This window comes from Schistocerca piceifrons, chromosome 5 (genome assembly GCF_021461385.2).
Source record: "Schistocerca piceifrons isolate TAMUIC-IGC-003096 chromosome 5, iqSchPice1.1, whole genome shotgun sequence".
In the NCBI taxonomy this organism is placed as follows: domain Eukaryota; kingdom Metazoa; phylum Arthropoda; class Insecta; order Orthoptera; family Acrididae; genus Schistocerca; species Schistocerca piceifrons.
This window is the reverse complement of record NC_060142.1, coordinates 567,396,201-567,422,929: the sequence shown is the minus strand read 5'-3', so window position 1 is coordinate 567,422,929 and position 26,729 is coordinate 567,396,201. Positions and strand designations below refer to the sequence as shown.

Genomic DNA, 26,729 nt, shown 5'->3' with positions numbered 1-26,729 from the left:
CCAGTTCCATCTCCAAGGGCAAAGAATACACAGAATTGCAGAATAAGGGCAATGGGGAATCTGCACTCACGGTGTGTGTGTTCCCCCCCCCCCTCCCCCCCACCCTCACCCCCACCCCCACCACTCCATGCTAACCGCTAACATCATTCCAACCCATCAGCTGTGTGTGTGTGTGTGTGTGTGTGTGTGTGTGTGTGTGTGTGTGTGTGGAGAGGATCATTTTTAGGAAAGATGCCGATCCTACACACACTGCACAGCTAGTCAAGCAGCTGCTGCAGAGGCACTTCAGAAACGCGAAGATTATCATCTGTTATTTCCCTACAGCCTGGCCATCCAGCTCACCTGATATTAATCTTGTGACTCCTGGCTGTGGGTTATGTGAAATATGATGTGTTCAGTGCTCCAATTACAAATGTAGATGAATTGAAGACACACTTTGTGCAACACATTATGTATGTGACATCCCCTGAGATCTTCCAATCTGTTGAGGAATGTGCTGTATGTTGATTTCATCTTGTGGCAGAAAATGGTGGACAGCATTTGTGAACATGTCGTGTGCCAGTCTCATGACAATTAGAAAACTGATTGTATTTTGATTTTTATGCAATTTTGGCCCCAGGACAATTAAAAACAATGCCATTTTGCTTTTTTATGCAGTTTTGACCATAGGACACCTAAAAACCAATGATATAATGCGCAACTCACACCGTAACTATTGTGTTGCAATTTCTTTTGTCTGTACCAGACCCCATTTATGTTAAGGTGTTTACAGTGGCACCTATTGGTAGAATTTTCAGCTCACCCCCCCCCCCCCCCCCCCCCCCCATGACGATTGTCCCACATCAAAAACAAATTTGGTGTCACTGTCAGCAGCAGTTCTCTTTCCACACTGATTTGAAACGGACCTAAGGTGAGTGACAGTTCCTTTGACTAGGAGACTTCGTATTTCCTTTTTATACTTTCTGGGCTTGTGCTCCATCTCTAATCACTTATTTGCATTTGGGTCATCAACTCCTGATATATTCCTTTGTTAGTCAGCTTCTATTTCCATATCTGCACATGAGGAGAAATTTGAGTTTACTTACAGTAAAGAGAAGGTTATAGGATAAATTAGCAGGTAATACTGCTTCACAACAAGCATTTAAGATTTAGCTTCCAGGAATTAGATAAGTACCCCATAGTAACTGAAATTTAGCAATAAGGTAGTTATCAGTTGCAATGTAACACAAAGTGACTCCCCTGAGTTGAGCTAATGTGATAAATCATTCTTCAAGTAGAATATGTGTTTTTTTAAATACTTTCTTCCAGTAACCTTCCTCATAAATTTGCTTGTATCACTATTTGTATTTATTAATCTCTTGTAAAGTTTGTGTCTTCTTCGCTTCCAACAATAAACTTGACCCATGTCCTGTTACAAGTACACAAATGAAGTTTGTTGACATTCCAATTTAATTAGCACAATTTTATCTTTTATTCCTGACCGTGACATCTTCTAAGGTTAATCAGACTACTTGTTTGCCAAAGCTTGTGTGCAAATAGGGAAAACTACACCACACGTTAAACTTCAACAAGGTAACGTATGAAGTCCAAGTTGAATTAATAACACATATATTGAGCTCCCCCCCCCCCCTCTCTCTCTCTCTCTCTCTCTCTCTCTCTCTCTCTCTCTCTCTCTCTCTCTGGCACGCATGCATGCACACTAATATAAACCTTTATAAGTTTGTGCATCCTCAAGGCAGCCGACGATCCCTGGAAAAAAAATGTTCACATCCGAGCAGGAATTTCCTCTCGTGAAGTTGCTGCAATTGCTGTCCCATATATATGTTGTCCCTTGATATGGCTCACCACATGCAATTAAAAATCTCAACTCTACACAATGTGCTAGTTCTGCATGGTTCGCAGGAGAGCTTCTGTAAAGTTTGGAATGTAGGAGACGAGATACTGGCAGAAGTAAAGCTGTGAGTACCGGGCGTGAGTCGTGCTTCGGTAGCTCAGATGGTAGAGCACTTGCCCGCGAAAGGCAAAGGTCCCGAGTTCGAGTCTCGGTCAGGCACACAGTTTTAATCTGCCAGGAAGTTTCATACCAGCGCACACTCCGCTGCAGAGTGAGAAGCTCATTCTGGAAACATCCCCCAGGCTGTGGCTAAGCCATGTCTCCGCAATATCCTTTCTTTCAGGAGTGCTAGTTCTGCATGGTTCGCAGGAGAGCTTCTGTAAAGTTTGGAATGTAGGAGACGAGATACTGGCAGAAGTAAAGCTGTGAGTACCGGGCGTGAGTCGTGCTTCGGTAGCTCAGATGGTAGAGCACTTGCCCGCGAAAGGAAAGGTCCCGAGTTTGAGTCTTGGTCGGGCACACAGTTTTAATCTGCCAGGAAGTTTCATAGTAAATATTCATCGAATGTGGTGAATCCATCTAATGTGTCATTGACATGTAAACACAATTTGACAGTTTTGCAATACAACACTAATAGGAATGATAAGACTAGTATCGTCGAATCAACTGAATGTGAATGATGTATTCCGTCAAAGAACAAGTCAGTGTGCTTCTCATTTACGGAGAATGGCAACGAAATTCGGTGAGAGCTAGAGACCTAGATACTGAACGATATCCTCAAAGTACTCACCCTACACATCATACATTTAAATATGTGTATGATAAACTGAGAACAGCTGGATCTTTAATGCATCGGAAACATATCTGACAAAAGAAATTTAGTAACGAGGAAACGGAAATTGGTACTCTTGGCACTGTGGGTCGAGATCCTTGTGTTAGTTCCCATCAAATTGTAAGGGAATCTGGCATGAGCCAGAGTAGTGGTGTTTGTGTTCTGCATTGGTATAAATATCATCCTTACCATATCAGTCTCCACCTAGAGTTAACTGGTACAGATTGTATGCATCACATTCAATTCTGCCAATGGGCTCAACTTCAGATTCAGAGGGGTGGCACATTTATTAATTTTATTTTATTTACTGATGAGGCTACATTCACAAACCATGGAAATGTTAATTTGCGTAACATGCATTATTGAGCAACTGAAAATCGACGTTGGCTGTGGCAAGTTGCACACCAAAAACCGTGATCGGTGAATGTATGGTATGGGATTCTGGAGGACAGAATTATAGGCCCCTATTTCATCGAAGGAAATCTTAATGGTAGGTAGTACACCACATTCTTGCAAGAAACATTAGGTCTGTTATTGGAAGAAATACCTTTAGGAACAAGGAACAGAATGTGTTATCAACACGATGGGTGTCTGTCTCTGCAACTCATTTCTAGCCATCAGCGAAAAATGTGCCAATTGCCAAATCGTTGGATTGGATGCAGAGAAGGAAGTGTTTGCACTGATTTGTCTGCCAGTTAGTCCCTATTAAAACTCATTTCTAAAATATCTTTTCATTAAGACTGCTGTACAAAAATAAAAAGTTCAAAAAGGAATATTATTTCTACTGTCTCTTATATTTATTGTGTGTCAGTATCATGGAAAATTAAATCTGCTAATCTGGCAAGATGTAGTTGTCCAAGTTTGACATCGTATCCACTAGTCCGTAGTAGTACACAGTGGCAAATGGCATGACAATGTTTCTGATGTGACATCACTGTCATCTACAGTTGTTGCTGATAAATACAACTTGCCACCTCTGGGCTAATTTGGTAAAGGATGGAGAAAGGAACTGACATGGGGAGAAAGTGGGTTAAGGGCAATGCCATTGGGATTAAAGGATCAGCTGTATGTTGGAGGAAGAGTTCTCACCTAGAATGCAATTAAGAAAAAATGGTGATAGGAATACTGTAAGGCTGGACCAGGATGTTTCATAGGAATGCTTGTTGTTAGAGTAACCCTGTGGATAATGTGAGATGATTTTAGGAGAGGTATCCTTCATTTCTGGGTGTGACAAGAGGTAATTTAAGCCCTTGTAGATGGTGAAGTTCAGGTCACTGAAGATGTGCCATCCAAGGTAAGAAAGAATTTAAAAGATGGATATTTTAATGTGATAGGATGGTAGTTACTGAAGCGGAGGTATCATAGGTGACCGATGAGTAGGATGAGGACAGAGATTTTTATCGAACTGTCAGAGCTGATGTTGCTCTAAAGAGGAACAGTTAAACAGATTTTTAAAAGTGTTAACAGTATGGAGGACTAAGTACAGAATCTTTCTGCAATGTCTTCAGATCATGGAATGAGTCTGAACTAAGAGGTTTGGGATCTTGGGTGGCTAGTAATGATTTGTATCACAATATAAATAATTTTTGTATTTAAAGGCTCTATTAGAAAATGATAATACTGTGTGCACCTACAATGTGATACCAATTTGTTGTTTCCATACTGCTGTCCTACGATATTTGGCACTTTATGGTATGCATACGATATAGTGCATACCAACACACTTAACATTACAGTTATGTTTGATTTTTCATATCACAAGGTTTCCTTTATAAATGTATTGTGATGTAATAAATAATGAAGTTAGAACAAGACAAATTTTCTCAATGAAAATTGGATACCTCATCTCCCGTAATCTGGTAACATGTTTAATTGTTAGGTCTGCTGTATAATCAGTCTCTTCCATTGATGTAAAACGGCCAAAGCCAAATCGAATGGATGAGTGAGCCAGATCTTCATCTGTACCAATGGCACGCAAGACGTAGGATGGTTCAAGGGAGGCTGACGTACACGCACTACCACTAGACAGTGCAACATCTTTCAGAGCCATTAACAGCGACTCTCCTTAAATATAAATAAATAAACACACATTAAAAATCATGGAAATCATCATCATCATTATAATTATTTTACTGATTCAAGCACACAATGTAGGCTGCCCAAACTCCCCAAAGACACAATTAAGTGCTCATCAATCAATGTCAACCCAATAGTGAACAGTCAGCATATGCCTTCAAGGAAAACATAATTTAAAGAATGAATTCAAAGTTAATAAACTGTAAAATCAAACTTCACTCATAGAACATAGTAAAAGTAATTTCCCAAGGGTATGACAGATAATTTGGAAACCTTCTTTATTAACCAATAAATTTTATAAATAACATTAAATGGTTTATTTTGCATACCTTCGACATAAGCAAATGACAAGTTAACACATCCAGGATAAGAACTGACAGGATCCCCATTCCGAACAACATGGGTCAGATTATTAAAAATTTTGTCCAACAGACGTTGTGATAACATCGTGATCCATTTGTGGTCATACTGGAAACATAGCCAACCAACAACATAAATCATTCTAAGATCAACAAGTACACAAGGCAAACACAGAACTAATAGTGACTAAGCACACACCACACCAGAAATGATGGCCAAACCAAAACACACTAAAAGAGAAAAATTAGACCAAAATAATGTGCACCAGGGGTGTGAAAGACAGGAGGCCCGGATTGGGGAGAGAGGTGGTTGGGGGTAGGGTGAGGAGCAGTGTTGGAGAGGGGCAGGGGGAAAGTGTGTTGGAGAGGGGCAGGGGGATAGTGTGTTGGAGAGGGGCAGCGGGCAAGAGTGGGGAGGGGGGAGGTGAGACAGAGCATTGTGGAGACACAAGTTGTGGGGAGTGAGAGAGGATGAGGCAGGGGGGACTGCCAATAGGTACCCATCACTGTCTGGTCTTAATTTGTACTAGATTATTTGTCTTACATTCCTCTCCACAAACTTCCTGTGCCATTTTCTATTTAAATTCTGCATTAAGTTTTCTCTGTGCGTACATCAGTGTGATCTTTTACCTTTAAAAACATGTATACATATATTTTTAAATTGTTTTCCTTTTTATTATTGCCGCCACCACCAATCAATCACTTCAGCCTCTTCATTTCAGAAGTATTAATTTCTGAATATTTCCTAAAAATTCCTTCTCTTCATGTATATTTACATTTTGTTAAGTTATTACAAGAAATGTCACTGAACTTCAGCTTTCAACTTGGACTGTTAATTATAAATTGCTCAATACAATATTCCCCTTGAATTTCATTTCTGGTTGTTAATCTGTTCCCGTTTTCCACTCATTTTCTGTAACTGTATCTTTTGAGCAGAGTGTAAAATTCCTTCAGCACATATGTATGTATCTTCTCTTTTGGTGTCTCAGTGCTCTTACACACCACATTCCACAAGCTGGAGGTGCAACAAATGTCTCTTGGCATTATTTCATTTAGTGTATACAGGACAAATGAGAATAATCTCAATGCTACTGTTAAAGATTGATTCCTCGGGTTGAATGGTTCCATCTCAGCCTACAAATATCAGCAGTTTCAATCAGCCTTCTTATAAATACCACCAAGTTATAAGTTAGGATGAATAGGCATAAACAGATGATATATACTGGCAGCCCACAATAACCCATTGCAGTGCATGCACTACAGCATGACAGTTGTTACTTCGGTGCCTGTTTTGCCATATGTGACATTTGGATTCTCCCTCCTGACACCGGTTTCTCAGAATTCCACATCTGGGAACTGGCTTTACATGTGCTTGGTTCTTACCTCCCACCTGGACTAAATTTATGTTAATTTCTGTGGTCTCAGAATTTGCTTTCAGTAACAAGTATTTTTATTCCCTCATTTTTATTTTCATCTACTTTTCCCCATTCCCTCATCTACTTCCATGTACAATGCACTCAGCTTTACACACTTAATTATTACTTAATAAAGTTTCTTCAATAATCTCCAACTTGCTAACTACCCTATCTTACACCCATTAGTTCTCAGGTTTTCAAATCTCATCCAGTGCACGCACCATAATGTATCTTTTCCTCTTTTCCTGTCCAGTAAGTCTCCCCAGACCTGGGGTTCTGGGTAACTTTTAATGATTTCCATCTACCAAATGTCATCAGTCCTCGTCCTCCATCCCTCTTCCTTCCCCTCCAACACTACTTCTGTCAGGAGGAGGATCCAGTGGTCTGAAAGATCAGATGTTTCCACTTCTTTTATGTGTTTTATCCTGCCACTACTTGATGAGTATCTCTTCATATTGTAGATTAATTGCTGTGTAGTAGAGTGACTTAAGTGATAAACTTACATGTTTATTTGCCTGTTACACTCTTATTGAGACAACAGAATTACATTGTACACTTTTACTTTAAATAAACTGCTGCAAAATTTATTGTGCATGTATTAGTCTGTAATAGCAGCATGTAATATAATTACATCCATTTCCCTCATGGCAACTTCACAAGCTGCACCAAGACCCACAGCTAATGGAGCAGGAACAGTGCCACTGCGTATGCCCCGCTCTTGACCACCTCCACTCTGTAAAGGTTCTATTCGCACTCTTGGTCGACGACGAATGTACAGAGCACCTACACCTGGAACCCAAAAGTAAAACAAAAACTGAATGATTATTTTGTAAAGAGTAGAACTAAGTCTAATTCATTTACAAAAATAATATTTTAATAATTGCTATGATCCAGCATGTAGTTACAGAATCCAAAATGAAATATACACTATTGTGTACCTGTCTTGCATGTCCCTGAACTCTCATTGAAACTCTAAACCAGTTTGGCAGTAATGCAATACGAGTTAGTTTTTTAAATTGCAGCAGTACTGTTAGGAATAGATCGGAAGACTGGTTTATATTCAACCCTTCCAAATCAGAGAAAACAACCAGGAAACATTGCACGCCTGACTGTTTCATTCTAGCTGTCTCCAATAGTTACAATGCTTTGGAGACCATGAATAAAAGCATTCAGATAATCCAAGCGCTCTTGAAGCAGTGTGGTAGAATAGCACATAAGATGCAATTTAAGAACAGAAAGAAAACTTTTGGGAAGACCAAGGTCTTAATGCTGGGTAGTAGTCAAGGGAGGAAAATGTCAGAAATGGTAATTACTCTCCGGGAAGTGATTACTAAGTACACAGGATTTTAAGCTAAGTGCAAATTTCAAAATTTCAACAATGTCATCCTGTGTGTGTGTGTGTGTGTGTGTGTGTGTGTGTGTTTGTGTGTGTGTGTGTGTGTGTGTGTGGGGGGGGGGGGGGGGGGGATGCTCATGTGTGCTGGCATGTTCATGAATAATTTCTATGTATTTCTGAGGTTGAACATGACGAAGCTACTTTGTAGGCATCTTTCCCATAATTTCCCTTTTCCCTAAGTTTCAACAAGGAAGAAAGAAGATCAGGGTTTAATAAGCTGCCAGTGTCATGTTTCCTTACTTTTTCCTCCTCAACAACACTCATCCCAACCGCAATTCATTCCAAGGTTGAGTTTTTATTTTTAAGAAGTTTGTATAATGCTAAAGATTCAAGTGATGCAGTTTTGATCTCCATTCCCAAGAGAGAGAAAATTTTCCTGCCATGTCAGATGAATAATAAGTAATAGTATGTGTCAGGATGTGTTGTCGATTCAGCATTACTACTGAGAACTGTAAAATTGTAAGCAGCGCTCCGAAAAGGTTTGTCAAAAACTGTCACTGAACAAAGTGTCCATTGGGAACAAGTGGAGCTCCTCTTAATACTTTCTTGAATGTCTTCATTGTTGAGGTGTTAATTATGATCATGTGGACACTGGTTCTGGTCATTAGCCCTGTATGAGACATTTTTTCCAAAATTTTAACTGTCAGAGAAGTCTCGCTGTTTCTATATGCCATCCAAGACTCAGATTTTTTTTTTAACTTTGCTTTTAATTTCATTCTGTTAGCTTCAGAACAGTTTAAGAACTGAGTTGTACATCATATTAACCTAGCACTGAACCCACCTCTTCTCATTTAAGTCTGAGGGCATTAATAGGAAAGAGCAGCTTTATATAAGTCCAAATACTTTCAACTGACACTGCTTCATTTACAGCTGTTCTTCAGTCTATTGTGTGACACATGTGCTGGTACTTTACAATGGCCTGTAGAATTGTATTTGGCCACAAAATGTTTCTTTTTATGTGTAATTAAATTTAAGCCCAAAAACTAAAATAATTTATGTAAACCTAGATAAGAAACACTGTATTGTAGTATTAATTCCATGTATTGCCTTTAAATTGCCTTATAATGTAAAACTGTAATTCTTAAATGTGAAAGAGCAACTGTATTTTTTAATTGGCAAATAATGCATCAGATACAGAGCAAAGGGCGTCAACCATCAAATTTTATGTGATCAGCCATGCCTCTTTAACATTTTTCCACTGAAGAGGCTTCCAGAACAAAAAGAGACTGAGGAAAAATTACAGTAAAGTTGCCTTCAGTTGTCTGCTTGTATATAAACATGAGTTCTCTCTCTCTCTCTCTCTCTCTCTCTCTCTCTCTCTCTCTCTCTCGAATGATTTTGTACCAAACAGTTATACTTGAAAGGTATTTTCAAGGAGTGCTGTTGTTGTGGTCTTCAGTCCAGAGACTGGTTTGATGCAGCTCTCCATGCTACTCTATCCTGCGCAAGCTTCTTCATCTCCAAGTACCTACTGCAACCTACATCCTTCTGAATCTGCTTAGTGTATTCATCTCTTGGTCTCCCTCTACAATTTTTACCCTTCACACTGCCCTCCAATAATGTAGTGGTGATCCCTTGATGCCTCAGGGCAGGTCCTACCAACCAATTCCTTCTTATAGTCAAGTTGTGCCACTAATTCCTCTTCTCCCCAATTCTATTCAGTACCTCCTCATTACTTACGTGATCTACCCACCTAATCTTCAGCATTCTCCTGTAGCACTACATTTCGAAAGCTTCTATTCTCTTCTTGTCTGAACTATTTATCGTCCACATCCATACATGGCTACACTCCATACAACTACTTTCAGAAAAGACTTTGACACTTAAATCTATACTTTTTTGATGTTAACAAATTTCTCTTCGTCAGAAACGCTTTTCTTGCCATTGCCAGTCTAAATTTTATACCCTCCCTACTTCAACCATCATTAGTTATTTTGCTCCCCACATAGAAAAACTCATCTACTACTTTAAGTGTCTCATTTCCTAATCTAATTCCCTCAGCATCACCAGATTTAATTTGACTACATCCCATTATCCTCATTTTGCTTTTGTTGATATTCATCTTTCAAGACACTGTCCATTCCGTTCAACTGCTCTTCCAGGTCCTTTGCTGGCTCTGACAGAATTACAATGTCATTGGAAAACCTCAAAGTTTTTATTTCTTCTCCGTAGATTTTAATTCCTAGTCCAAATTATTCTTTTGTTTCCTTTACTGCTTGCTCAGTATACAGATTGAATAATATTGGGGATAGGCTACAACCCTGTCTCACTCCCTTCCCAACCACTGCTTCCCTTTCTTGCCCCTCGACTCTTATAACTGCCATCTGGTTTCTGTACAAATTGTAAATGCCCTTTCGCTCCCTGTATTTGACCCCTACCACCTTCAGAATTTGAAAGAAAGTAGTCCAGTCAACATTATCAAAAGCTTTCTCTAAGTCTACAAATGCTAGAAACATGGGTTTGAGTTTTCTTAATCTATCTTCTAAGGTAAGTCATAGGGCCAGTATTGCCTCGAGTGTTCCAACATTTCTACGGAATCCAAACTGATCTTCCCCTACGTTAGCTTCCACCAATTTTTCCATTCGCCTGTAAAGAATTAATGTCAGTATTTTGCAGCCATGACTTATTAAACTGTTAGTTTGGTAATTTTCACACCTGTCAACACCTGCTTCTTTGGGATTGGAATTATTATATTGTTCTTGAAGTCTGAGAGTATTTCCCCCGTGTCATACATCTTGCTCACCAGACAGTAGAGTTTTGTCAGGGCTGGCTCTCCCAAGGCTATCAGTAGTTCTAATAGAGTGTTAACTATTCATTCATATAAATGTACTGTCAATATATGAATAACTATTATTGTTTACGAATGTTTCATTTCAACAACATTAACCTTCCCTGCCAATTTTTCCATATTTCAGCTATGAGAACTGCAAGACTGCCAAAATATCATTTGCTGGCCCCTGCCAAACAACACTGACGTTCGGATTTGTAACAGCCGCTCGTGCATTCCTGAGATTTGTTAAGCCGATCTGTAAACACAGTTTCCGGGCAGCACTTCTGGGCATAACGCAAAATATTAATGATCAGCATATGGCCAACAAACAATGTGTGCAGTCAGTCCACTCCACGGTATCAAAGCAAGTTAAACAAAATATTGAATTATTAACTTTCCCTCTCTTAGTGGTAAATTTATCTGTGCCATGTGATAACTTAAACTTTTTTTTTCATTTTTCTTTCTTTCCTTGGCTGCTTCTTTTAATTAGTGGTACTCCAGTTAATTTCCTGTTATCAAAATTTTTTTCAATTACCACTAAAGAGTGCCACACAAAATAGAGAAAACTTTTCATTTTTGAAAATAATCAATCTACCATTAACATATGCCTCATTACGTTTCCAGTTTTCTCCAAAGAGCAACTTACTCATTGTCCCTGTGGCCTGTTTTGAGGGAGAGGGGGAAGGGTCCCGCTGAGTCAGTTTGTTTATAGGACTATAAGACGATGGTTGGTCAGTAAGATAGGTCATACATATTCAGATTAGTTTTATTGTGTCTGTCAACTAGAGGCCACTTTAAGATGTCAATAAATCATTTTTTATGTTTTGTTTTCTGCATCTCATCATCCCAAATAGCTCCACCACAAAAAGAGAAAGCAATTCATAGCACAGGCCCAAAGGTACACATTTACCATTTAATACATCACGCTGTTTACATATTTTGTCTCCTGAGGAAATAATGTGTGTTCAAGTAAGTACACTAAAGAAGTGTACATCACAAGGAAGAAAGGAAAAAAAAACTGATAGTAAGGTAGGAAATGACAATCTCTAATACCAGTGTCAAATGCTAAAACTACTGCTTAAAATTCCAAGATGAGAATCAAGTTCTATGTTAGTGGCAAAGTGAAATAAGGCCACTTTGTAGAATATTTACTGCTATAGTACCATTAGGTATCATATACCAGAAGTGGCTAGAGTTGGAAGTAAGTAAAACTGCTTACTTCAAAGTCATTCAAGTACAAAGAAAGTTAGCCACTTCAAAAATGAACATTCTTTCTCCCAGGCTACAGATCAGAATACACTAGAGCATGAGAAAGTGAGGAAAATAGCTGATTAAAATTGTCAGTCTTTTGAATGTTCATGCCTACATTTGGAAAGAATGGCAGAAAGAGAGAAAACGCAGTTTAGGCATACTGACATTGAACGGGGACAGGACTAAGAACAAAAAAACTCACTGGCTGATCCTATCAAAACAAGAGTTAATAACATTTGACACACAGCACTGGTAACCACCGTAGCTTGAAGTTTCAAACTCCACACTCAAAATTACTATTAAAATTATTATAAAGATAAATAGCATAACAAATTTTCATTTTACATATGGAGAAAATACTGTATTTACTCGAATCTAAGCCGCACCTGAAAAATTAGACTCGAAATGAAGGAAAAAAAATTTTCCCGAATCTAAGCTGCACCTCAAATTTGAGACTCGAAATTCAAGGGAGAGAAAAGTTTTAGGCCGCACCTCCAAATCGAAACAAAGTTGGTCCATTGTAATATGAGACACAATTTAGGTCGAATGAATGATGATACAGCTACAATAGTTTGGTTTGAGTCGTAAGCTTAGCAGTTAACCTTTACCAGGTAGCCATTGCTATGCGTCGGGCGCTCCGTCCGTATTTGTACGGGTACCCTTCCTTTTTCAAGTGCTTCGTCTGGTTTGAATCGATTGTTTATTTTTCTTTGATCTGATAAGTGCTGTTCTCTTTGTTATAGGTGTTTACGTCACTCTAAGCTGAAAATGCGTTATTGTACTGTGTCATGCATTGTTTGTCGCATTCTGATAATGTGTGTTTACGACCTGTCGCCGCCCACGGCATGGCTTGCTTTTGTGCGCGCTACCGCTGCTTACGATAAAAAAAAAAAAGAGAGGAATTGTCTCATTAGTGAAACAATGGCAAGAGACTGCTATTTGTTGTTACTTACACTGCTGCTTTCTTTGATAATGATCAACAAAAACCAAATAATAGACTGTGTATGATAGAAGATGTTCTGAACGAGAATTTAGCTAAAATTTTTCGCCGTTTGAAAATCTTTGCAGACGCACTTCGTGACCTCAGTACATGTCAAGAATCAAGAGGAAGTGGCAGCGAAGAGCCGCTGGGTTAACTGAGTCCTTAGGGCAATGCAAAAGGTCCAGGCGAAGCCGGGGCCTACACGTACACTATGGAGGTGTACGTGAATGGATCTCAAGTATAGGTGGTAAAGGCAAGGACTCCAGTTTGGAAAGAAGGGACCAGACACAAACTGCAACTGGAACCCCTGACCTGGGCCGCAGATGCGGGAGATGAAACGCCGAGGGTGGGAAAAGGAGAAAGTGATTCGGATGCACAGGAGAACTACAAACGAGTGCAATGTAACTGGCGAGCAGCTGTGCATGCCTAACCTGTAATGGAGGGACTCCAGCCTCCACAAGGACACTGGTCACTGGACTCGTCCTAAAAGCTCCTGTCGCTAGGCAAACACCACAATAGTGCACTGGGTCGACTAAATGCAATGCTGAGGGCACCACCGAACCATAAACAAGACTCCCATAGTCAAGGCGGGATTGAACAAGGGCTCGGTAGAGCTGTAACAGCATAGAGCTATCTGCCCCCAGTTGGTGCTACTCAGGCAGCGGAGGGCATTAAGGTGTTGGCAGCACGTCTGCTTAAGCTGATGAAGGTGAGGAAGCCAAGTCAATGAGGCGGCGAAAACCGGTTCTAAGAATCGATATGTCTGCACTACAGTGAGCTGATCATCGTTGAGGTAAAGTTCTGGTTCTGGATGAATGGTACGATGCCGACAGAAGTGCATAACACATGACGTTGTGGCTGAAAACTGGAAACCATGGGCTAGAGCCAATGACTGTGCCTTGTGGATGGCTCCCTGTAGGTGCCGCTCAGCAACACCAGTTTTGGTGAAGCAGTATGAAATGCAGAAGTCATATGCATACAGAGGAGGTGAGACGGACGGCCCTACAGCTGCTGCTTGACCATTAATCGCCACTAAAAATGGAGAGACACTCAATACGGAGCCCTGTGGGACCCCGTTCTCCTGGATATGGCGAGGGGGAACTATGGGAGGCACCAACTTGGACACGGAAAGTACAAAACAACAGGAAATTATGGATAAAAATCGGGAGCAGGCCTCAAAGACACCACTCGTATAATGTGGAAGGATATGACGTCACCAGGTCGTGTCATACACTTTTCGTAAATCAAAAAAGATGGCAACCAGGTGTGGCGTCTGGAAAAGGCTGTTTGGATGGCAGACTTGAGGGATACAAGATTATCAGCGGTACAGCGACCCTGGTGGAAGCCGCCCTGACATGGGAGCCAGTAGACCACATGACTCCAGGACCCAACCCAACTGCTGACATACCATGCATTCCAGCAGCTTACAAAGAATGTTGGTGAGGCTGATGCACCGTTAGCTATCCATGTCAAACGGGATTTTAGCGGGTTTGATCACCGGAATGATGGTGCTCTCCCGCCATTGCGATGGAAAGACCCCATCGCACCAGATCCGATTGAAGATGATGAGGAGATGTAGCTTGTAGTCAGATGAGAGATGTTTAATCATCTGACTGTGGATCCGATCTGGCCCAGGAGCTGTGTTTGAGCAATGTGCAAGGGCACTCTGTAAATGGGGCACTACAGGATTCACTGTGGCTTGCAGTAAACGAGAGGGGTTTCCCTTCCAGTCGTCATTTGGGAGTGTGAAAGGCTGACGGGGTAAAACTCCGACACAGAGGCTCAAGCATAGCGCTCAGCAAAGTGCTCGGCAATTGCATTTGCATCGGTAGATAACACGCCATTTATGTTAACACCGGGAACACCCGTTGGGGTCCGGTATGTGAAAACATGTTTGATCTTTATCCAGACTTGGGAAGGTGATGTATGGCACCCAATGGTCGAGACATATCTTTCCCAACACTCCTACTTCCGTTGTTTGATAAGTTGGCGAACGGAGCCTTTTAAAGGCTATGAGGTGCTCCAGGGGAGGGTGCTCCTTATGACACTGTAGAGCTTACCAATGCTCCTTAGTTGTTTCAGCGACTTCCAGCAACCACCAAGGGACTGCCTGTTGCCGGGGGGACCCTAAAGAGCGAGGGATCATGTTTTCTGCCACAGAAACGATTGTTATAGTCACCTGTTCAACCATCACATCTATGTTACCATGTGGGGGAGATACAACGGTGACAGCAGAGGTGGAAGTTTCCCAGTCCGCTTTGTTTAAAGCCAATCTGGGCAGGTGCCTGTGGGCCTGATGCTGGGGCAGTGACAGGAAGATGGGAAAGTGGTCACTACCACATAGATCGTCATGTGCTCTCCAGTAGATAGACGGGAGAAGGCCTGGGCTGCAAATTGATAAATCAATGGTCAAGTAACTACCATAAGCCACAATGAAATGTGTGGCAGCCGCAGTATTTAAGAGGCATCTCTGCCTCACCCAGTAAGCATGGTGCCACGCCACAAATGGTTATGGCCCTTAATATCTCCCAAAAGTAGGAAAGGTTTAGGGAGTTGATCAATCAGTGCAGCTAACACATTCAGGGTACTGCACCATCTGGAGGGAGATATACATTGCAGACAGTTATTTCCTGTCATCCTTATTCTGACAGCCACAGCCTCAAGAGGAGTTTGAAGGGGCACATGTTCACTACAGACTGAGTTTTTGACATAAACGCCAACTCCACCTCACACTCGATTAGAATCGCTACAGTTCCTGAGGTACCCCTTTATAGCCACGGAGGGCAGGGGTCCACATTGCCGGGAACCAGGTATCCTGGAGGGCAATGCAGAAAGCAGGTGTTGCCGTAGCTCAGCCAGGTGGTGGAAAAAATCGCCACAATTCCACTGGAGGATGATGTGATTGTGAGACTGGAAAGGCATGGAACGTTCAATGAGGCAGTTTATGCTTCAGGGTCACCTGCTGCCACCAATGTTTTGCCTGAGTGGTCTACAACCACTGCATCTGGGGTCCAGCAAGATCTAGGTCCTCAGCAGACGCCAGAATCTCCACTTCATCTGCAAACTTAGAGCTTGTAGGTAGCGGTGGTGTGGGTGCCACCGCAATTCCCTTGGTCTTGGAAACCTACTTTTTGGATTTCTCTTGCTGCTCCTTGTGTTCCCCTGGCTGGGAGGACTTCATTTATTCTGTCTCCGGGACTGAAGGTGAGCGTGAAGCCCTACGACCAGCTGCTTCTGGGCTCTTCAGCCACTGGTGGGTGTCATCTTTCCCACTAACAGAAACCTGGGAAAGGAGTAATCCAAGGGACCCCTTCCTAGCGAGAAGAGCCAAAGAAGACTTACACTTCTCTGACTCAGAAGTGGAGACTGATATCCCCGATGGTTGGGGCGGGTGTTGCTCCTGAAGTAGATGGTGTGGGAGCAACAGGGAGGGAAATCCCCCCACAGTCAAGGGGGCAGGTGTAGTCTTCTGGTTCTGAGAGGTGACAGAAATGCAAGGAACTGATGAGGTGACAACTGTTCTTGTAGTGGCGGCACAAGAGGACATCATAGCCACAGGATGTAGGCCATCTTATTTCCTCTTAGCCTCAGTGTAGGTAAGTCTGTCCAGGGTCTTATTTTCCATGATCTTCCTCTCTTTCTGTAAAATCCTGCAGTCTGGCGAGCAAGGTGAATGATGCTCTCCACAGTTGACACAGATGGGAGGCGGCGCACATGGAGTATTGGGATGTGATGAATGTCCAAAATCCCGACAGGTGATGCTGGAAGTACAGAGGAAAGACATATGGCCAAACTTCCAGCACTTAAAGCACTGCATCGGGGGAGGGACATATGGCTTGACATCACAGCGGTAGACCATCACCTTGACCTTCTCGAGCAATGTGTCACCCTTGATGGCCAAGATGAAGTCATCAGTGGCAACCTAATTATCCCTCGGACCCCTATGGATGCGCCAGACGAAATGAACACCTCGCCATTCTAAATAGGTGCACAGCTCGTCGTCAGACTGCAAAAGAAGGTCCCTGTGGAATATAGTACCCTGGACCATATTTAAGCTCTTATGGGGCATGATGGTAACAGATACATACCCCAACTTGTCACAAGTGAATAATGCCCGTGACTGAGCAGAGGATGCTGTTTTTATCAAGACTGATACAGAGCGCATTTTGGACAAGCCCTCCACCTCCCCAAACTTGTTCTCCAAATGCTCCACAAAAAACTGAGGCTTCATGGATTTGAAAGATTCCCCATAAACTCTCGTACATATGAGGTACCGGGGCGAATAAGTTTCACTGCCATCCTTAGCGTGGCGTTCCTCCCATGGTGTGGCCAGAGAGGGGAACGATTTGGGTTTATATTTCTTAGCACTGAAGTTGGACTTTGCCCACTTATAGACTGCTGGTGGCATACCACCAGCAAGAGATGACGTACCGCACTTCATGACGTGTCATTCGCCCTGATACCGCCCACTCTGACCAGCGGCCCTCCCCATGGGCGCCACCCAGCCTCAGCAAGGGCCACTCGGCAGGATGGCCATTGCCAGGAGTCCCGATGCCCCAGGGAGATGGGCATCTACTCCATGGCATAGGTGGGGAGTTAGCAGTGCAGGCATCATCAGAGGGATCCCTGTGTTGTCAGGGGTGTACAATCAACAGGGTCCATGGCGGCCCCACCACAACGGACTGGCTACAGTACTGGATATGAGGTGCTAAGAAATGCATGGTCATCGTCGGCACAGAAAGCGACACTGCATGGTAGAAAATGCACCCAGGAAGGTATCCCCGCCCAAGAGATGGAGAGTGAGCAGGACTGAGATGCGACAATGAGAAAGTGGGCTAAAAATCGCAATGCACGATGGACACGATGCACCATGTAAGGCGCCCTTCCCCAACTGGCTCGCTCTTCAGGAAAATTTAGAAAGATGGAGGTCAATCAGGATGGCCATTGCCAGGAGTCCCGATGCCCCAGGGAGATGGGCATCTGCTCCATGGCATACGTGGGGAGTTAGCAGCGCAGGCATCATCAGAGGGATCCCTGTGTTGTCAGGGGTGTACAATCAACAGGGTCCATGGCGGCCCCACCACAACGGACTGGCTACAGTGCTGGATATGAGGTGCTAAGAAATGCATGGTCATCGTCGGCACAGAAAGCGACACTGCATAGTGCATGGTAGAAAACGCACCCAGGAAGGTATCCCCGCCCAAGAGATGGAGAGTGAGCAGGACTGAGATGCAACAATGAGAAAGTGGGCTAAAAATCGCAATGCACGATGGACACGATACACCATGTAAGGCGCCCTTCCCCAACTGGCTCGCTCTTCAGGAAAATTTAGAAAGATGGAGGTCAATCCCGACAGAGAACCATCATGCAAAGGCCAAAATGTGAGAGACTCCTTTTAGTCGCCTCTTACGACAGGATGGAATACTTCGGGCCTATTCTAACCCCCAGGCCCACAGGGGGTTTGAAACGGTGTCATTAACCACGGTGCAATACCATATCCTTCATCTCCTAAAATTAAGGAATTGCACTAGTTCTCTCACAATATATGGTACACATCTGAGTTTGTCCATATCCTAGCATCATGTACAGACCCAGGCCATGAAGCATCAACACTCAAACATTTCACTGTTATCACTCTTCACCTGCACATTTATAGGTGAAAAGCCCTTTCAATTAACATATTTGTCTCCATGTGCAGAAGATTTCATTATAGTTATGTGAGTACAGTCAAGGGCCCCTACCGCATATGGAAACTTATATCTCAACTGCCATTTAACTTTGACTGCTTCTAGTTCATTAACATTTCTCAGAAATTGGATCCATTAACATTTCTCAGAAATCAGATCCACAAGGGTGCTTTTCTGTTAACCTGTCGCAGAACATAACAAAATGTTAGAGATACTGTTGTATGGTGTATTCCCAATTCTTCTCCTATGCCAATCTGAAAGCCTGGATCCGCTAAATAACGCAAAAACATATTCATTCGAAAGGGAGCCTTCTCTTCTTTCGTTATTTTCGGGAAGAAAGTGATTTGCCAGCCAAATAATGTTTTCACTGTTAAATCTATATAAACTTCTACAGTTCCTTTCTTCTGGGTTCCTTCATACTACATATATCTTTTTTTTGCCTTTAAACAAACATAAATTCTGCCATTTTCACTAAAAACACTCGGTAATGCTTAACCACAGCACAACTTACTCAGCTCGAAGTATGCTACGGAGCTCACTCACAAAAACAGAGAATGTTCTCCACTTGTGAGAAACTTTTCTGGTTTTATTCATACGAAGTTGGAGAATATTCTTTGGTTTGAGCAACTTCCCCCACCCTTCAACCCACACTGAGAACATACTCAGGTGAAGTACATTCTCAGACTCGCTTTATTCATGTCAACCAGAGAACTTTCTCCGAACTTCTGAGTATAAAGTATCTTCTCCATTTTATTCATATGGCCCATTGGGTAATGAGGGGATCGCTCCTTTGCAGCTGATTCTTGGGGTTGATGTGAGGATTAGAGGTGTGTGAGGACATGGCACAGGAAATCTCTCTGCAGACTAGCCTAATGCACGTCTGCAGTGACATTTGTGAGGCCTTTAGCAAACTGGGCAAGAGAATACTTTACACTGCATACACATTATCTACTGGTGAACAGGCTGTATGTGAGCAATTTTTTGCTGTAGAAAGGGTGACTGCTGTCAAAAAGCAGGTAATGGTGGTCGTTAGTGAGCTTGGTACAGACAAGAGGAGTGGAGGTCAATGTCCAGAAAGGTAGCATGTTAGGTTGCAGAGAACCAAGTGAAGGAAATGGGAGAGAAGGTGTTGAGCTTGTGGAGGAATTAGGAAAGGATGTCTTGGCCATGAGCCCATACCATGAATATATCACGTATGGACCTGAATCGGACAACAGGTTTGGGATGCTAGAAAGGTTTCTTCTGGATGGCCCAAAACAAGTTGGCGTCACAGTCTATGATGAGAAAGCAGTAGGTGAGTGGGAAAAGGAAAAGAAAATTCACCATGGACACTTTATCAGCAGAACGACAGGCTTCATGAAAAGAGTACAATGAAACAATGTTTCCTGGATCAGTTGACAGTCTGCTACCATGCTGCTGGCTTGCAATTTGGATGAATGGGAACAACATGCAGGGCGAGGGACCTAAGCTAGGTCACCCATAATGTATGCAGAAGCAGCAAATGTACCGAGGCAAGATTTCTGCTGCATTGCAAGAGAGAATTTCGTTAATTTTCTGATGTATGCAAGTAATTTTTAAGATTTTTAGATGCTGGATTAAGATACCAATTTTGGGTTATGATACCAGTTTTGTTTTTAATAAAACTACATACTTTTTTTGCGGTGTTCTAAACAGAATTTGAAGAGGACGTCTCTCACGCAACGTGTGTAGAACTTTATCAGATAGGAACAAGATAGTGCTACTAACCATTCTCCTACAAATAACTGACCTGTATTAATAAGTGATTCTTGAAAAGTATGTACCACACATTGACAGACCAAGGTCACTGTTTATAAACTTACCATAGGTGGCATGGATTTTCAACTGACCAGTAGTGCATACTGTGAAGACTGATTTCCTCAGGATTTGTAAACAATGATTCACCCATAAACAAAATCTAATATAGAAACATCTCATCACTTTGCAGCTTTCATGTGCACCATTCGGAGAAATGTGATCAGTTTTACAAGTTACTGAAATGAAGCTGTTGATGGAGTGAAATGTGGAAAGGTTATACTGCATTGGAACAGTGTGATTGTAATTAAAGTTCCAGTTTCAAAATGCTGAACAAAGAGAATCCTGCTCAGAATGATGTCAAATTGGAATAGAATAATATCGAAGGGGAAAACATCATTTGGGGGGGGGGGGATGAAAATTTTGCCACTAGACAGCCCTGTAAGTGACAGAAAATGCACGATAAAATATTCGGAGGACACAACTGTTCCTCAGTATGTGTCTTGAGATGCCTGGCATGACTGTCTCAGTGCAGGATCACACATTGCTGGTAAAGCCCTTTTACAAGAATGGTGACTACGCATGTAGCTTGGTATATGTTCTGGACACTCAAGGGTATGAAAAAAGGTGTTTGTCTGATGTCTGCTAACAATCTGGAGATAATTCGAAAAGATAGGTTCGTTTGAAGTTCAGTGTGGCAGAGGGATGAAAACAACTGATCCATTGTCAGTGGAAGATGTGGCCAAAGCATTGCAGGAGGGGTTGAGCGGTGTGTGAAAAAACCCGAACTTTGGACATGGCTCTGAGCACAGTGCAGTAAATTCTACAAACATTTCACACTGGTATCCATATAAAATTACGTACTCATTTTCAGGAGTTGCTTCATACTGACCAGCCAATAAGAAAACATTTGCTCTAAAATTTATTGCTCACATGGAAGTGGACAATGAATGGCTATCAAACATTCTGTGGACACGTGAAACCCATTTTCATCTCCAAGGACATGTCCTGTCAGAATTGCAGAATATGGTCAATGAAAATCTGATTGAACTTCAATTGATACTGCTTCATTCTGCAAAGTTTGCTGCGTGGTGATGATTGATGGCATCTTTTATCATAAGGCCATATTTTTTTAGGGGAGATGGGTACTGCTGGTCCTGTTACCTGTAGTGTCACTGGTAAACAACATGATAGGGTGATGCAGATGCATGTTGGAAATGCTAGAATAATCAGCCATCAATTCCCTGCAGCCTGGCCGCACACTCCACCTCACATTAATCCGTGTGACTTCTGGTTTCATGACTATCTGAAGGATGCTGTGTTCACTGCTCCCATTCCAAACATAGCTGAGTTGAATGCACACATTGGGCAACACATTCTGAACATGACCCCTGAGACATTCCGTTTGTTGTAGAACGTGCTATTTCTCGATTTCAATTTGTGGCAGAAAATGGTGAACAGCATGTTGAATATGTCTTACAGTCGTATCATGATAATTAAAAGCAAATTTTATTGGCACTTTCTATGCAGTTTTTGGCCTCAAGACAATTAAAAACCAATTTTTCCCATTCATTATTTTAGAACTTTTCCGTGGTTTTTAGGCTTACCTAACAGTGCCACAAATGTTGACTGCCAAATTGCTACAGTCAAGCACAACGTGCAGTACAGTTGGCTTAATGTGCAGCTCACACCGTAGCTATCATATTGCGATTCATCTGTCATTTGTAGTTAAAGCAATTTATGTTACACTGTTCACAGTGCCATCCATTAGGAAAATTAACTTTTTTTTTTAATGTTTTCCCCTTCTTAGGTAATATTCCACTCAAATTTGGCATCATTCTGAACAGTAGTTCTTTTTTTAAAGCATTCTGAAACTGGAACTTTATAATCACCCTGTAGTTGCAGAACACTACCTTGGCTGAACCCATTCACATTGATGCTACTTATAGTGACAAGTGGAGCGTGTATTTGCAAGGCTAAAATGTTAGTTGAATTTCTCTCATCAGTTGCTGTTCTTTTTTGTTGGTGTATTTTATTCTTCGTAATTCCAGTCTCTTCGAATTTTTATGTTTGTAAGGACAGACCATGAGGGCTTGGCACGACTGTGGTTCTTTTAAGCACAAAATCACACAACAGCTCAAACATTTAAACAAAATACATATTAACTTTTATAATTGTAAAATACATTGTCGAGACTGAATAATTCTATGAGATGCTGTCTTATTGTTACAATGCAGAGCACAGAGTGAAAGGCTTCAAGTGCATAGCTAAACACACAAACTCTACCTGAATTATGTACACTGACAGAAAAATATTGCAACACTAACAAAAAATTAATATAGAATAATGAGATTTTGGGAATAAATCTGGCTGGGTAAAATATTTAAGTAATTAAAATTGCAAGATCATAGGTTAATGTGAGTGTAAGATAAGCCATTGCAAGTGTGAAATGCTGGTACATTAATAACTGGTGAAATCACCATAATGTTGTGTGCAAGCATGCAAATGTGCATGTATTGTGTTGTACAGGTGCCAGATGTTAGTTTACAGGATGGAGTTCCATTCCAGCTACACTTTGTCGGTTAATACAGGGATGGTTAATAATGGTTGTGAATGACACTGGAGTTGTCATCTGATGGTGTCCCATATGAGTTCGACTGGAGACAGATCTAGTGATTCAGCAGGCCAAGGCAACACGTCAACATTCTGTAGGGCACGTTAGGTTAAAACAGTTGTATTTGGGTGAGTGTTATCCTGTGGGGATACACTCACTGGAATGCTGTTCAAGAATGGACAGCACAATGGGTTGAATCACCATACTCAAACACAGATTTGCAGTCAGTGTGCATGGGATAGCCATGTCATAGCTGTCATACAAAATCACACCCCTGACCCAAACTCCAGGTGTAGGTCCAGTGAGTCTAGCCCTTAAGACAGGTTGGTTGCAGACCCTCAACTGGCCTCCTCCTAACCAACTCATTGCCATCACTATCAATGCGCAGAACCACCTTTCATCAGAAAAACACAACAGACCTCCATCTTGCCCTCTAATCAGCTGAGGTTACAAATGCCATTGGTTTGGGGTCAGTGAAAAGCATGCTACAGGACATCTGGATTGAAGTAACCAATTTGTAACAGTTCTCTGTGTCACTGTGTTGTCAACTGCTGCTCAAATTTCTGCTGCAGATGCAGTACAATGCACCAGAACCGTACGTCGAACACGATGGCCTCCCCTCTCACTTACGCCTGGTCTTCTTGCAACCATACATTCTCGTGACCAGTGCTGCCAGAAATAATGTTCAGTGGCTACGTTTCTGCCAGGTCTTTCTGCAATATCGCAGAAGGAACATCCAGGTTCTATTACATGACTTCGTTCAAACTCAGTGAGGTGTTGTTAGTGGCATCTTTGTCACCTTCGAGGCATCTTGACTAACATCAATTCACCACATCCACTCTCAAAAGGTAACTACCACTCACAACTATTTCAGCACTTATTTAAAGAAAAACCTGATTTGTAACCTCGGTAGGACAGTAGTTCGCAATTCTATTATCTTCTTAAAATTTCATCGAGTTCTACATTCGTTATGTCACTTGAATCTTCTTCGACAGCTCCCTCCAATCTCAAAGAAAAAGTTCACAATTCCATTTTTAAAAAATCAGTACCATAATTCAGCTGCTAATTTTAAAAATAACTTTTGTGTGTCAGAAAATTTCTCACTTTGTCCACTATAGCTTAGCAACAATCACACTTTGATATATTTAGTCATTTTGAATGTATTTGGGATGGCCTGTCTTAGCTGCCTCACCTTGTAACCCTGTATATGCTATCACTTTGGAAAGCACAAGTCTGATTCAACTGTGATTTATTCTGTGTGAATCTAATGTGTATGAGTGCAGCCTATTACCTTAAATATGTCTTAATGTAACGTGACATAGCGTGAACTTTTCTTTAAGTATAAGCATTCGCTGTTTCAGCAATTGACAAAATTTGGAAAACATTATGCAGTAATTATCTACACATTTGGATATGGTTTTGGACTAATTTACATTTCTCACATAAACTAACACAGTTATTCATACAATACCTTTTGGTCCATATATTTTGTGACCACTAATAGACATGAGATCTATATTCATTGCATTGACATCAATGGGAATTTTTCCTGTTGCCTGAGCAGCGTCAGTATGGAAAAATACATTCTTTGCTTTACATAGTGCTCCTGAAACAAGAAAACACAAGTACAATAAAATAAACAGAAATGTCATTGTTGGCAAAGAAGTTAACAGCTGAGCCAACAGGTATCACAAACTTTTTATTCATCAGATGCATACTACCCACACATCATGCCTGATGTGCAGGATGGCTAAAAAAACCTTTTTGCCCAGCCTATGCTCTTAAAGGGGAACATTGCATTCTGGCACCCTGGCAACTGGACCCATAAAATTTTGTGCTAGAACTAGATATGAATCTTTAAAAAAAGATTTATATTAAGTACAAATTAAGAAGAAATTGAATTTTAAAGGGAATATTTTTCAACGATTATCAAATGATTAAAGAATTACACGCAAGAAAGATATGTAAGAAGATATAATTTGTTATTGAATGATAATTAAATTAATAAATAACAATTATGTTGCAAAAGAATTAATGCCTGCGATTCAGAAGTCTGGCAGCAGAGACTACAGACTGTTCCATAAGACCCAAAACTATACCACAACAGAGGGCAGTAGTTGCATCAGCTGCATACCTATTAACAACAGTACAGTTCACAAAATATAGTGATCCACTCTTTTGGCAGCATCCTGAGATACCATGCTACAAAATCAGTTCTGGTGAAATGTGTTAAGTCTAATATGATTTTTTTTTTTCCAGTGGTGGTGTGTTTTGCGTTAAAAGAATTTTTTTAACAGAGCTATGCACTCAAAGACTAGTTGCAAACTTCTGTTTTCACTGTATGCTGGTACTTACATGCAGAATGGAGGAGGTACTGAAAGCTCTTGGGGAATTAAAAACTGAATTTAATACTGAATTAGGTATCAGCAATGCTAACCTGCTACACCAATTCAGGTCTCAAAGAGCAGAGCTCACGACTAATACAGACGATCATGGTGCTACATTCACTGAACTGAACTAGAAACTACAGTATTACTGGTGTTTATTTAAATGAAAAAATTAGATAAGCAGGTTCAGAAGCTGGAAGAACATATCACAGAATTTTATACAAAAATTAGAAATAAATAATAAAAAATCTAAATTACAATCAGCCGCTTCGACTTTAAAGGAGAGTTAGGTCTGTGATTATTAAACAATGTAAATAGTTAGGAATGAGGTTAACAAACAATTCAGAGGTGTGACTTAGATTTTAACAGAGATTACAGATTTTACTGAATAATAATGTATTCAGGTACACCAAATCTCAGATACTACGGACAAGTTACACTTTTAGAACAACACAAAGATTCCAACAGAGCTGCAATCTCAGGCTCTACCTTTTCAATTTTGGAGGAGTGTGTTGATGAATTAACTGAACAAAAAGTTCAAGAAAAAGCCAAGTATTCTATCAGAACACCACAATTCTCAGCTGACATAAAACTAACAGAGGCACAGTTCTGAAGGTCGTGGGATAAATGGACCAAAAATGAAATACAAGATTTGTCGAAAGAGATTTAGTGATAATTGAGGGTTTCTTGTGGAATTAATATGGGAATTACATCTACCAAATGTGGGATGAACTTCAAGTAATTTCCAAAATTTAAACCATAAAGGGATATTCATCCTACTTACTTTATAATGGCGTTTTTTAAATCCTGATCCAAATGCTGTGATGGTTCTAAAAAGATCAATGTTGTCCTCAGATATTTAGAATGGAATGCTGAGAAATGGAAAACTGTTTATTCGAAAGAATTGTTTTCTTGGAGAGGTTTTCAGGATAAGTTCAAGATATATTGTTTGTCAAGTACCCATGAAATGTTAACACTTGAGTTACTAGACAGGTAACACATTAATAGTTAGGGAAGCTGTAAGAAGTATAATGTATGGCACCTGACAACTTACAAATACTTAAGACAATCCTCTAGGGAAAAATCATTTGATGGAAGTGTTGGGCCACAGGTTACCCTACCACATAAGAAGTGAGCTATAGTACAGGAGGTGGTTAACTGTAAATGAACTGCTGGACTTTCATGAAAGGATCAGATATGCTGAATAAAGAATGAGGGGATTGTAGTCATGAACAAAAGGTCCCACTGCACAATAACAACAGAAATAAGCACCTGTTTCGTTTCCACCATAAAAATGAAACAACACACTGTAAGGTTCAAAAACATAACAAAAATAAGACGAGTAATCCAGGA

The 26,729-nt window shown here is 41.1% G+C and overlaps 1 protein-coding gene across 1 annotated transcript in view; it reads right to left on the bottom strand.

Annotated features, from left to right (window-relative positions):
* The window catches only part of LOC124798215 (cysteine desulfurase, mitochondrial-like), a 121,472-nt gene that overhangs the window by 6,087 nt on the left and 88,656 nt on the right, over positions 1-26,729 (bottom strand). The window contains exons 6-9 of the mRNA XM_047261520.1: positions 24,461-24,595; positions 7,148-7,305; positions 5,072-5,210; positions 4,508-4,730 (exon numbers count right to left, since the gene is read on the bottom strand). Of these exons, the coding sequence (XP_047117476.1) occupies positions 4,508-4,730; positions 5,072-5,210; positions 7,148-7,305; positions 24,461-24,595 (655 nt within the window). The remainder of the gene's footprint in view (positions 1-4,507; positions 4,731-5,071; positions 5,211-7,147; positions 7,306-24,460; positions 24,596-26,729) is intronic.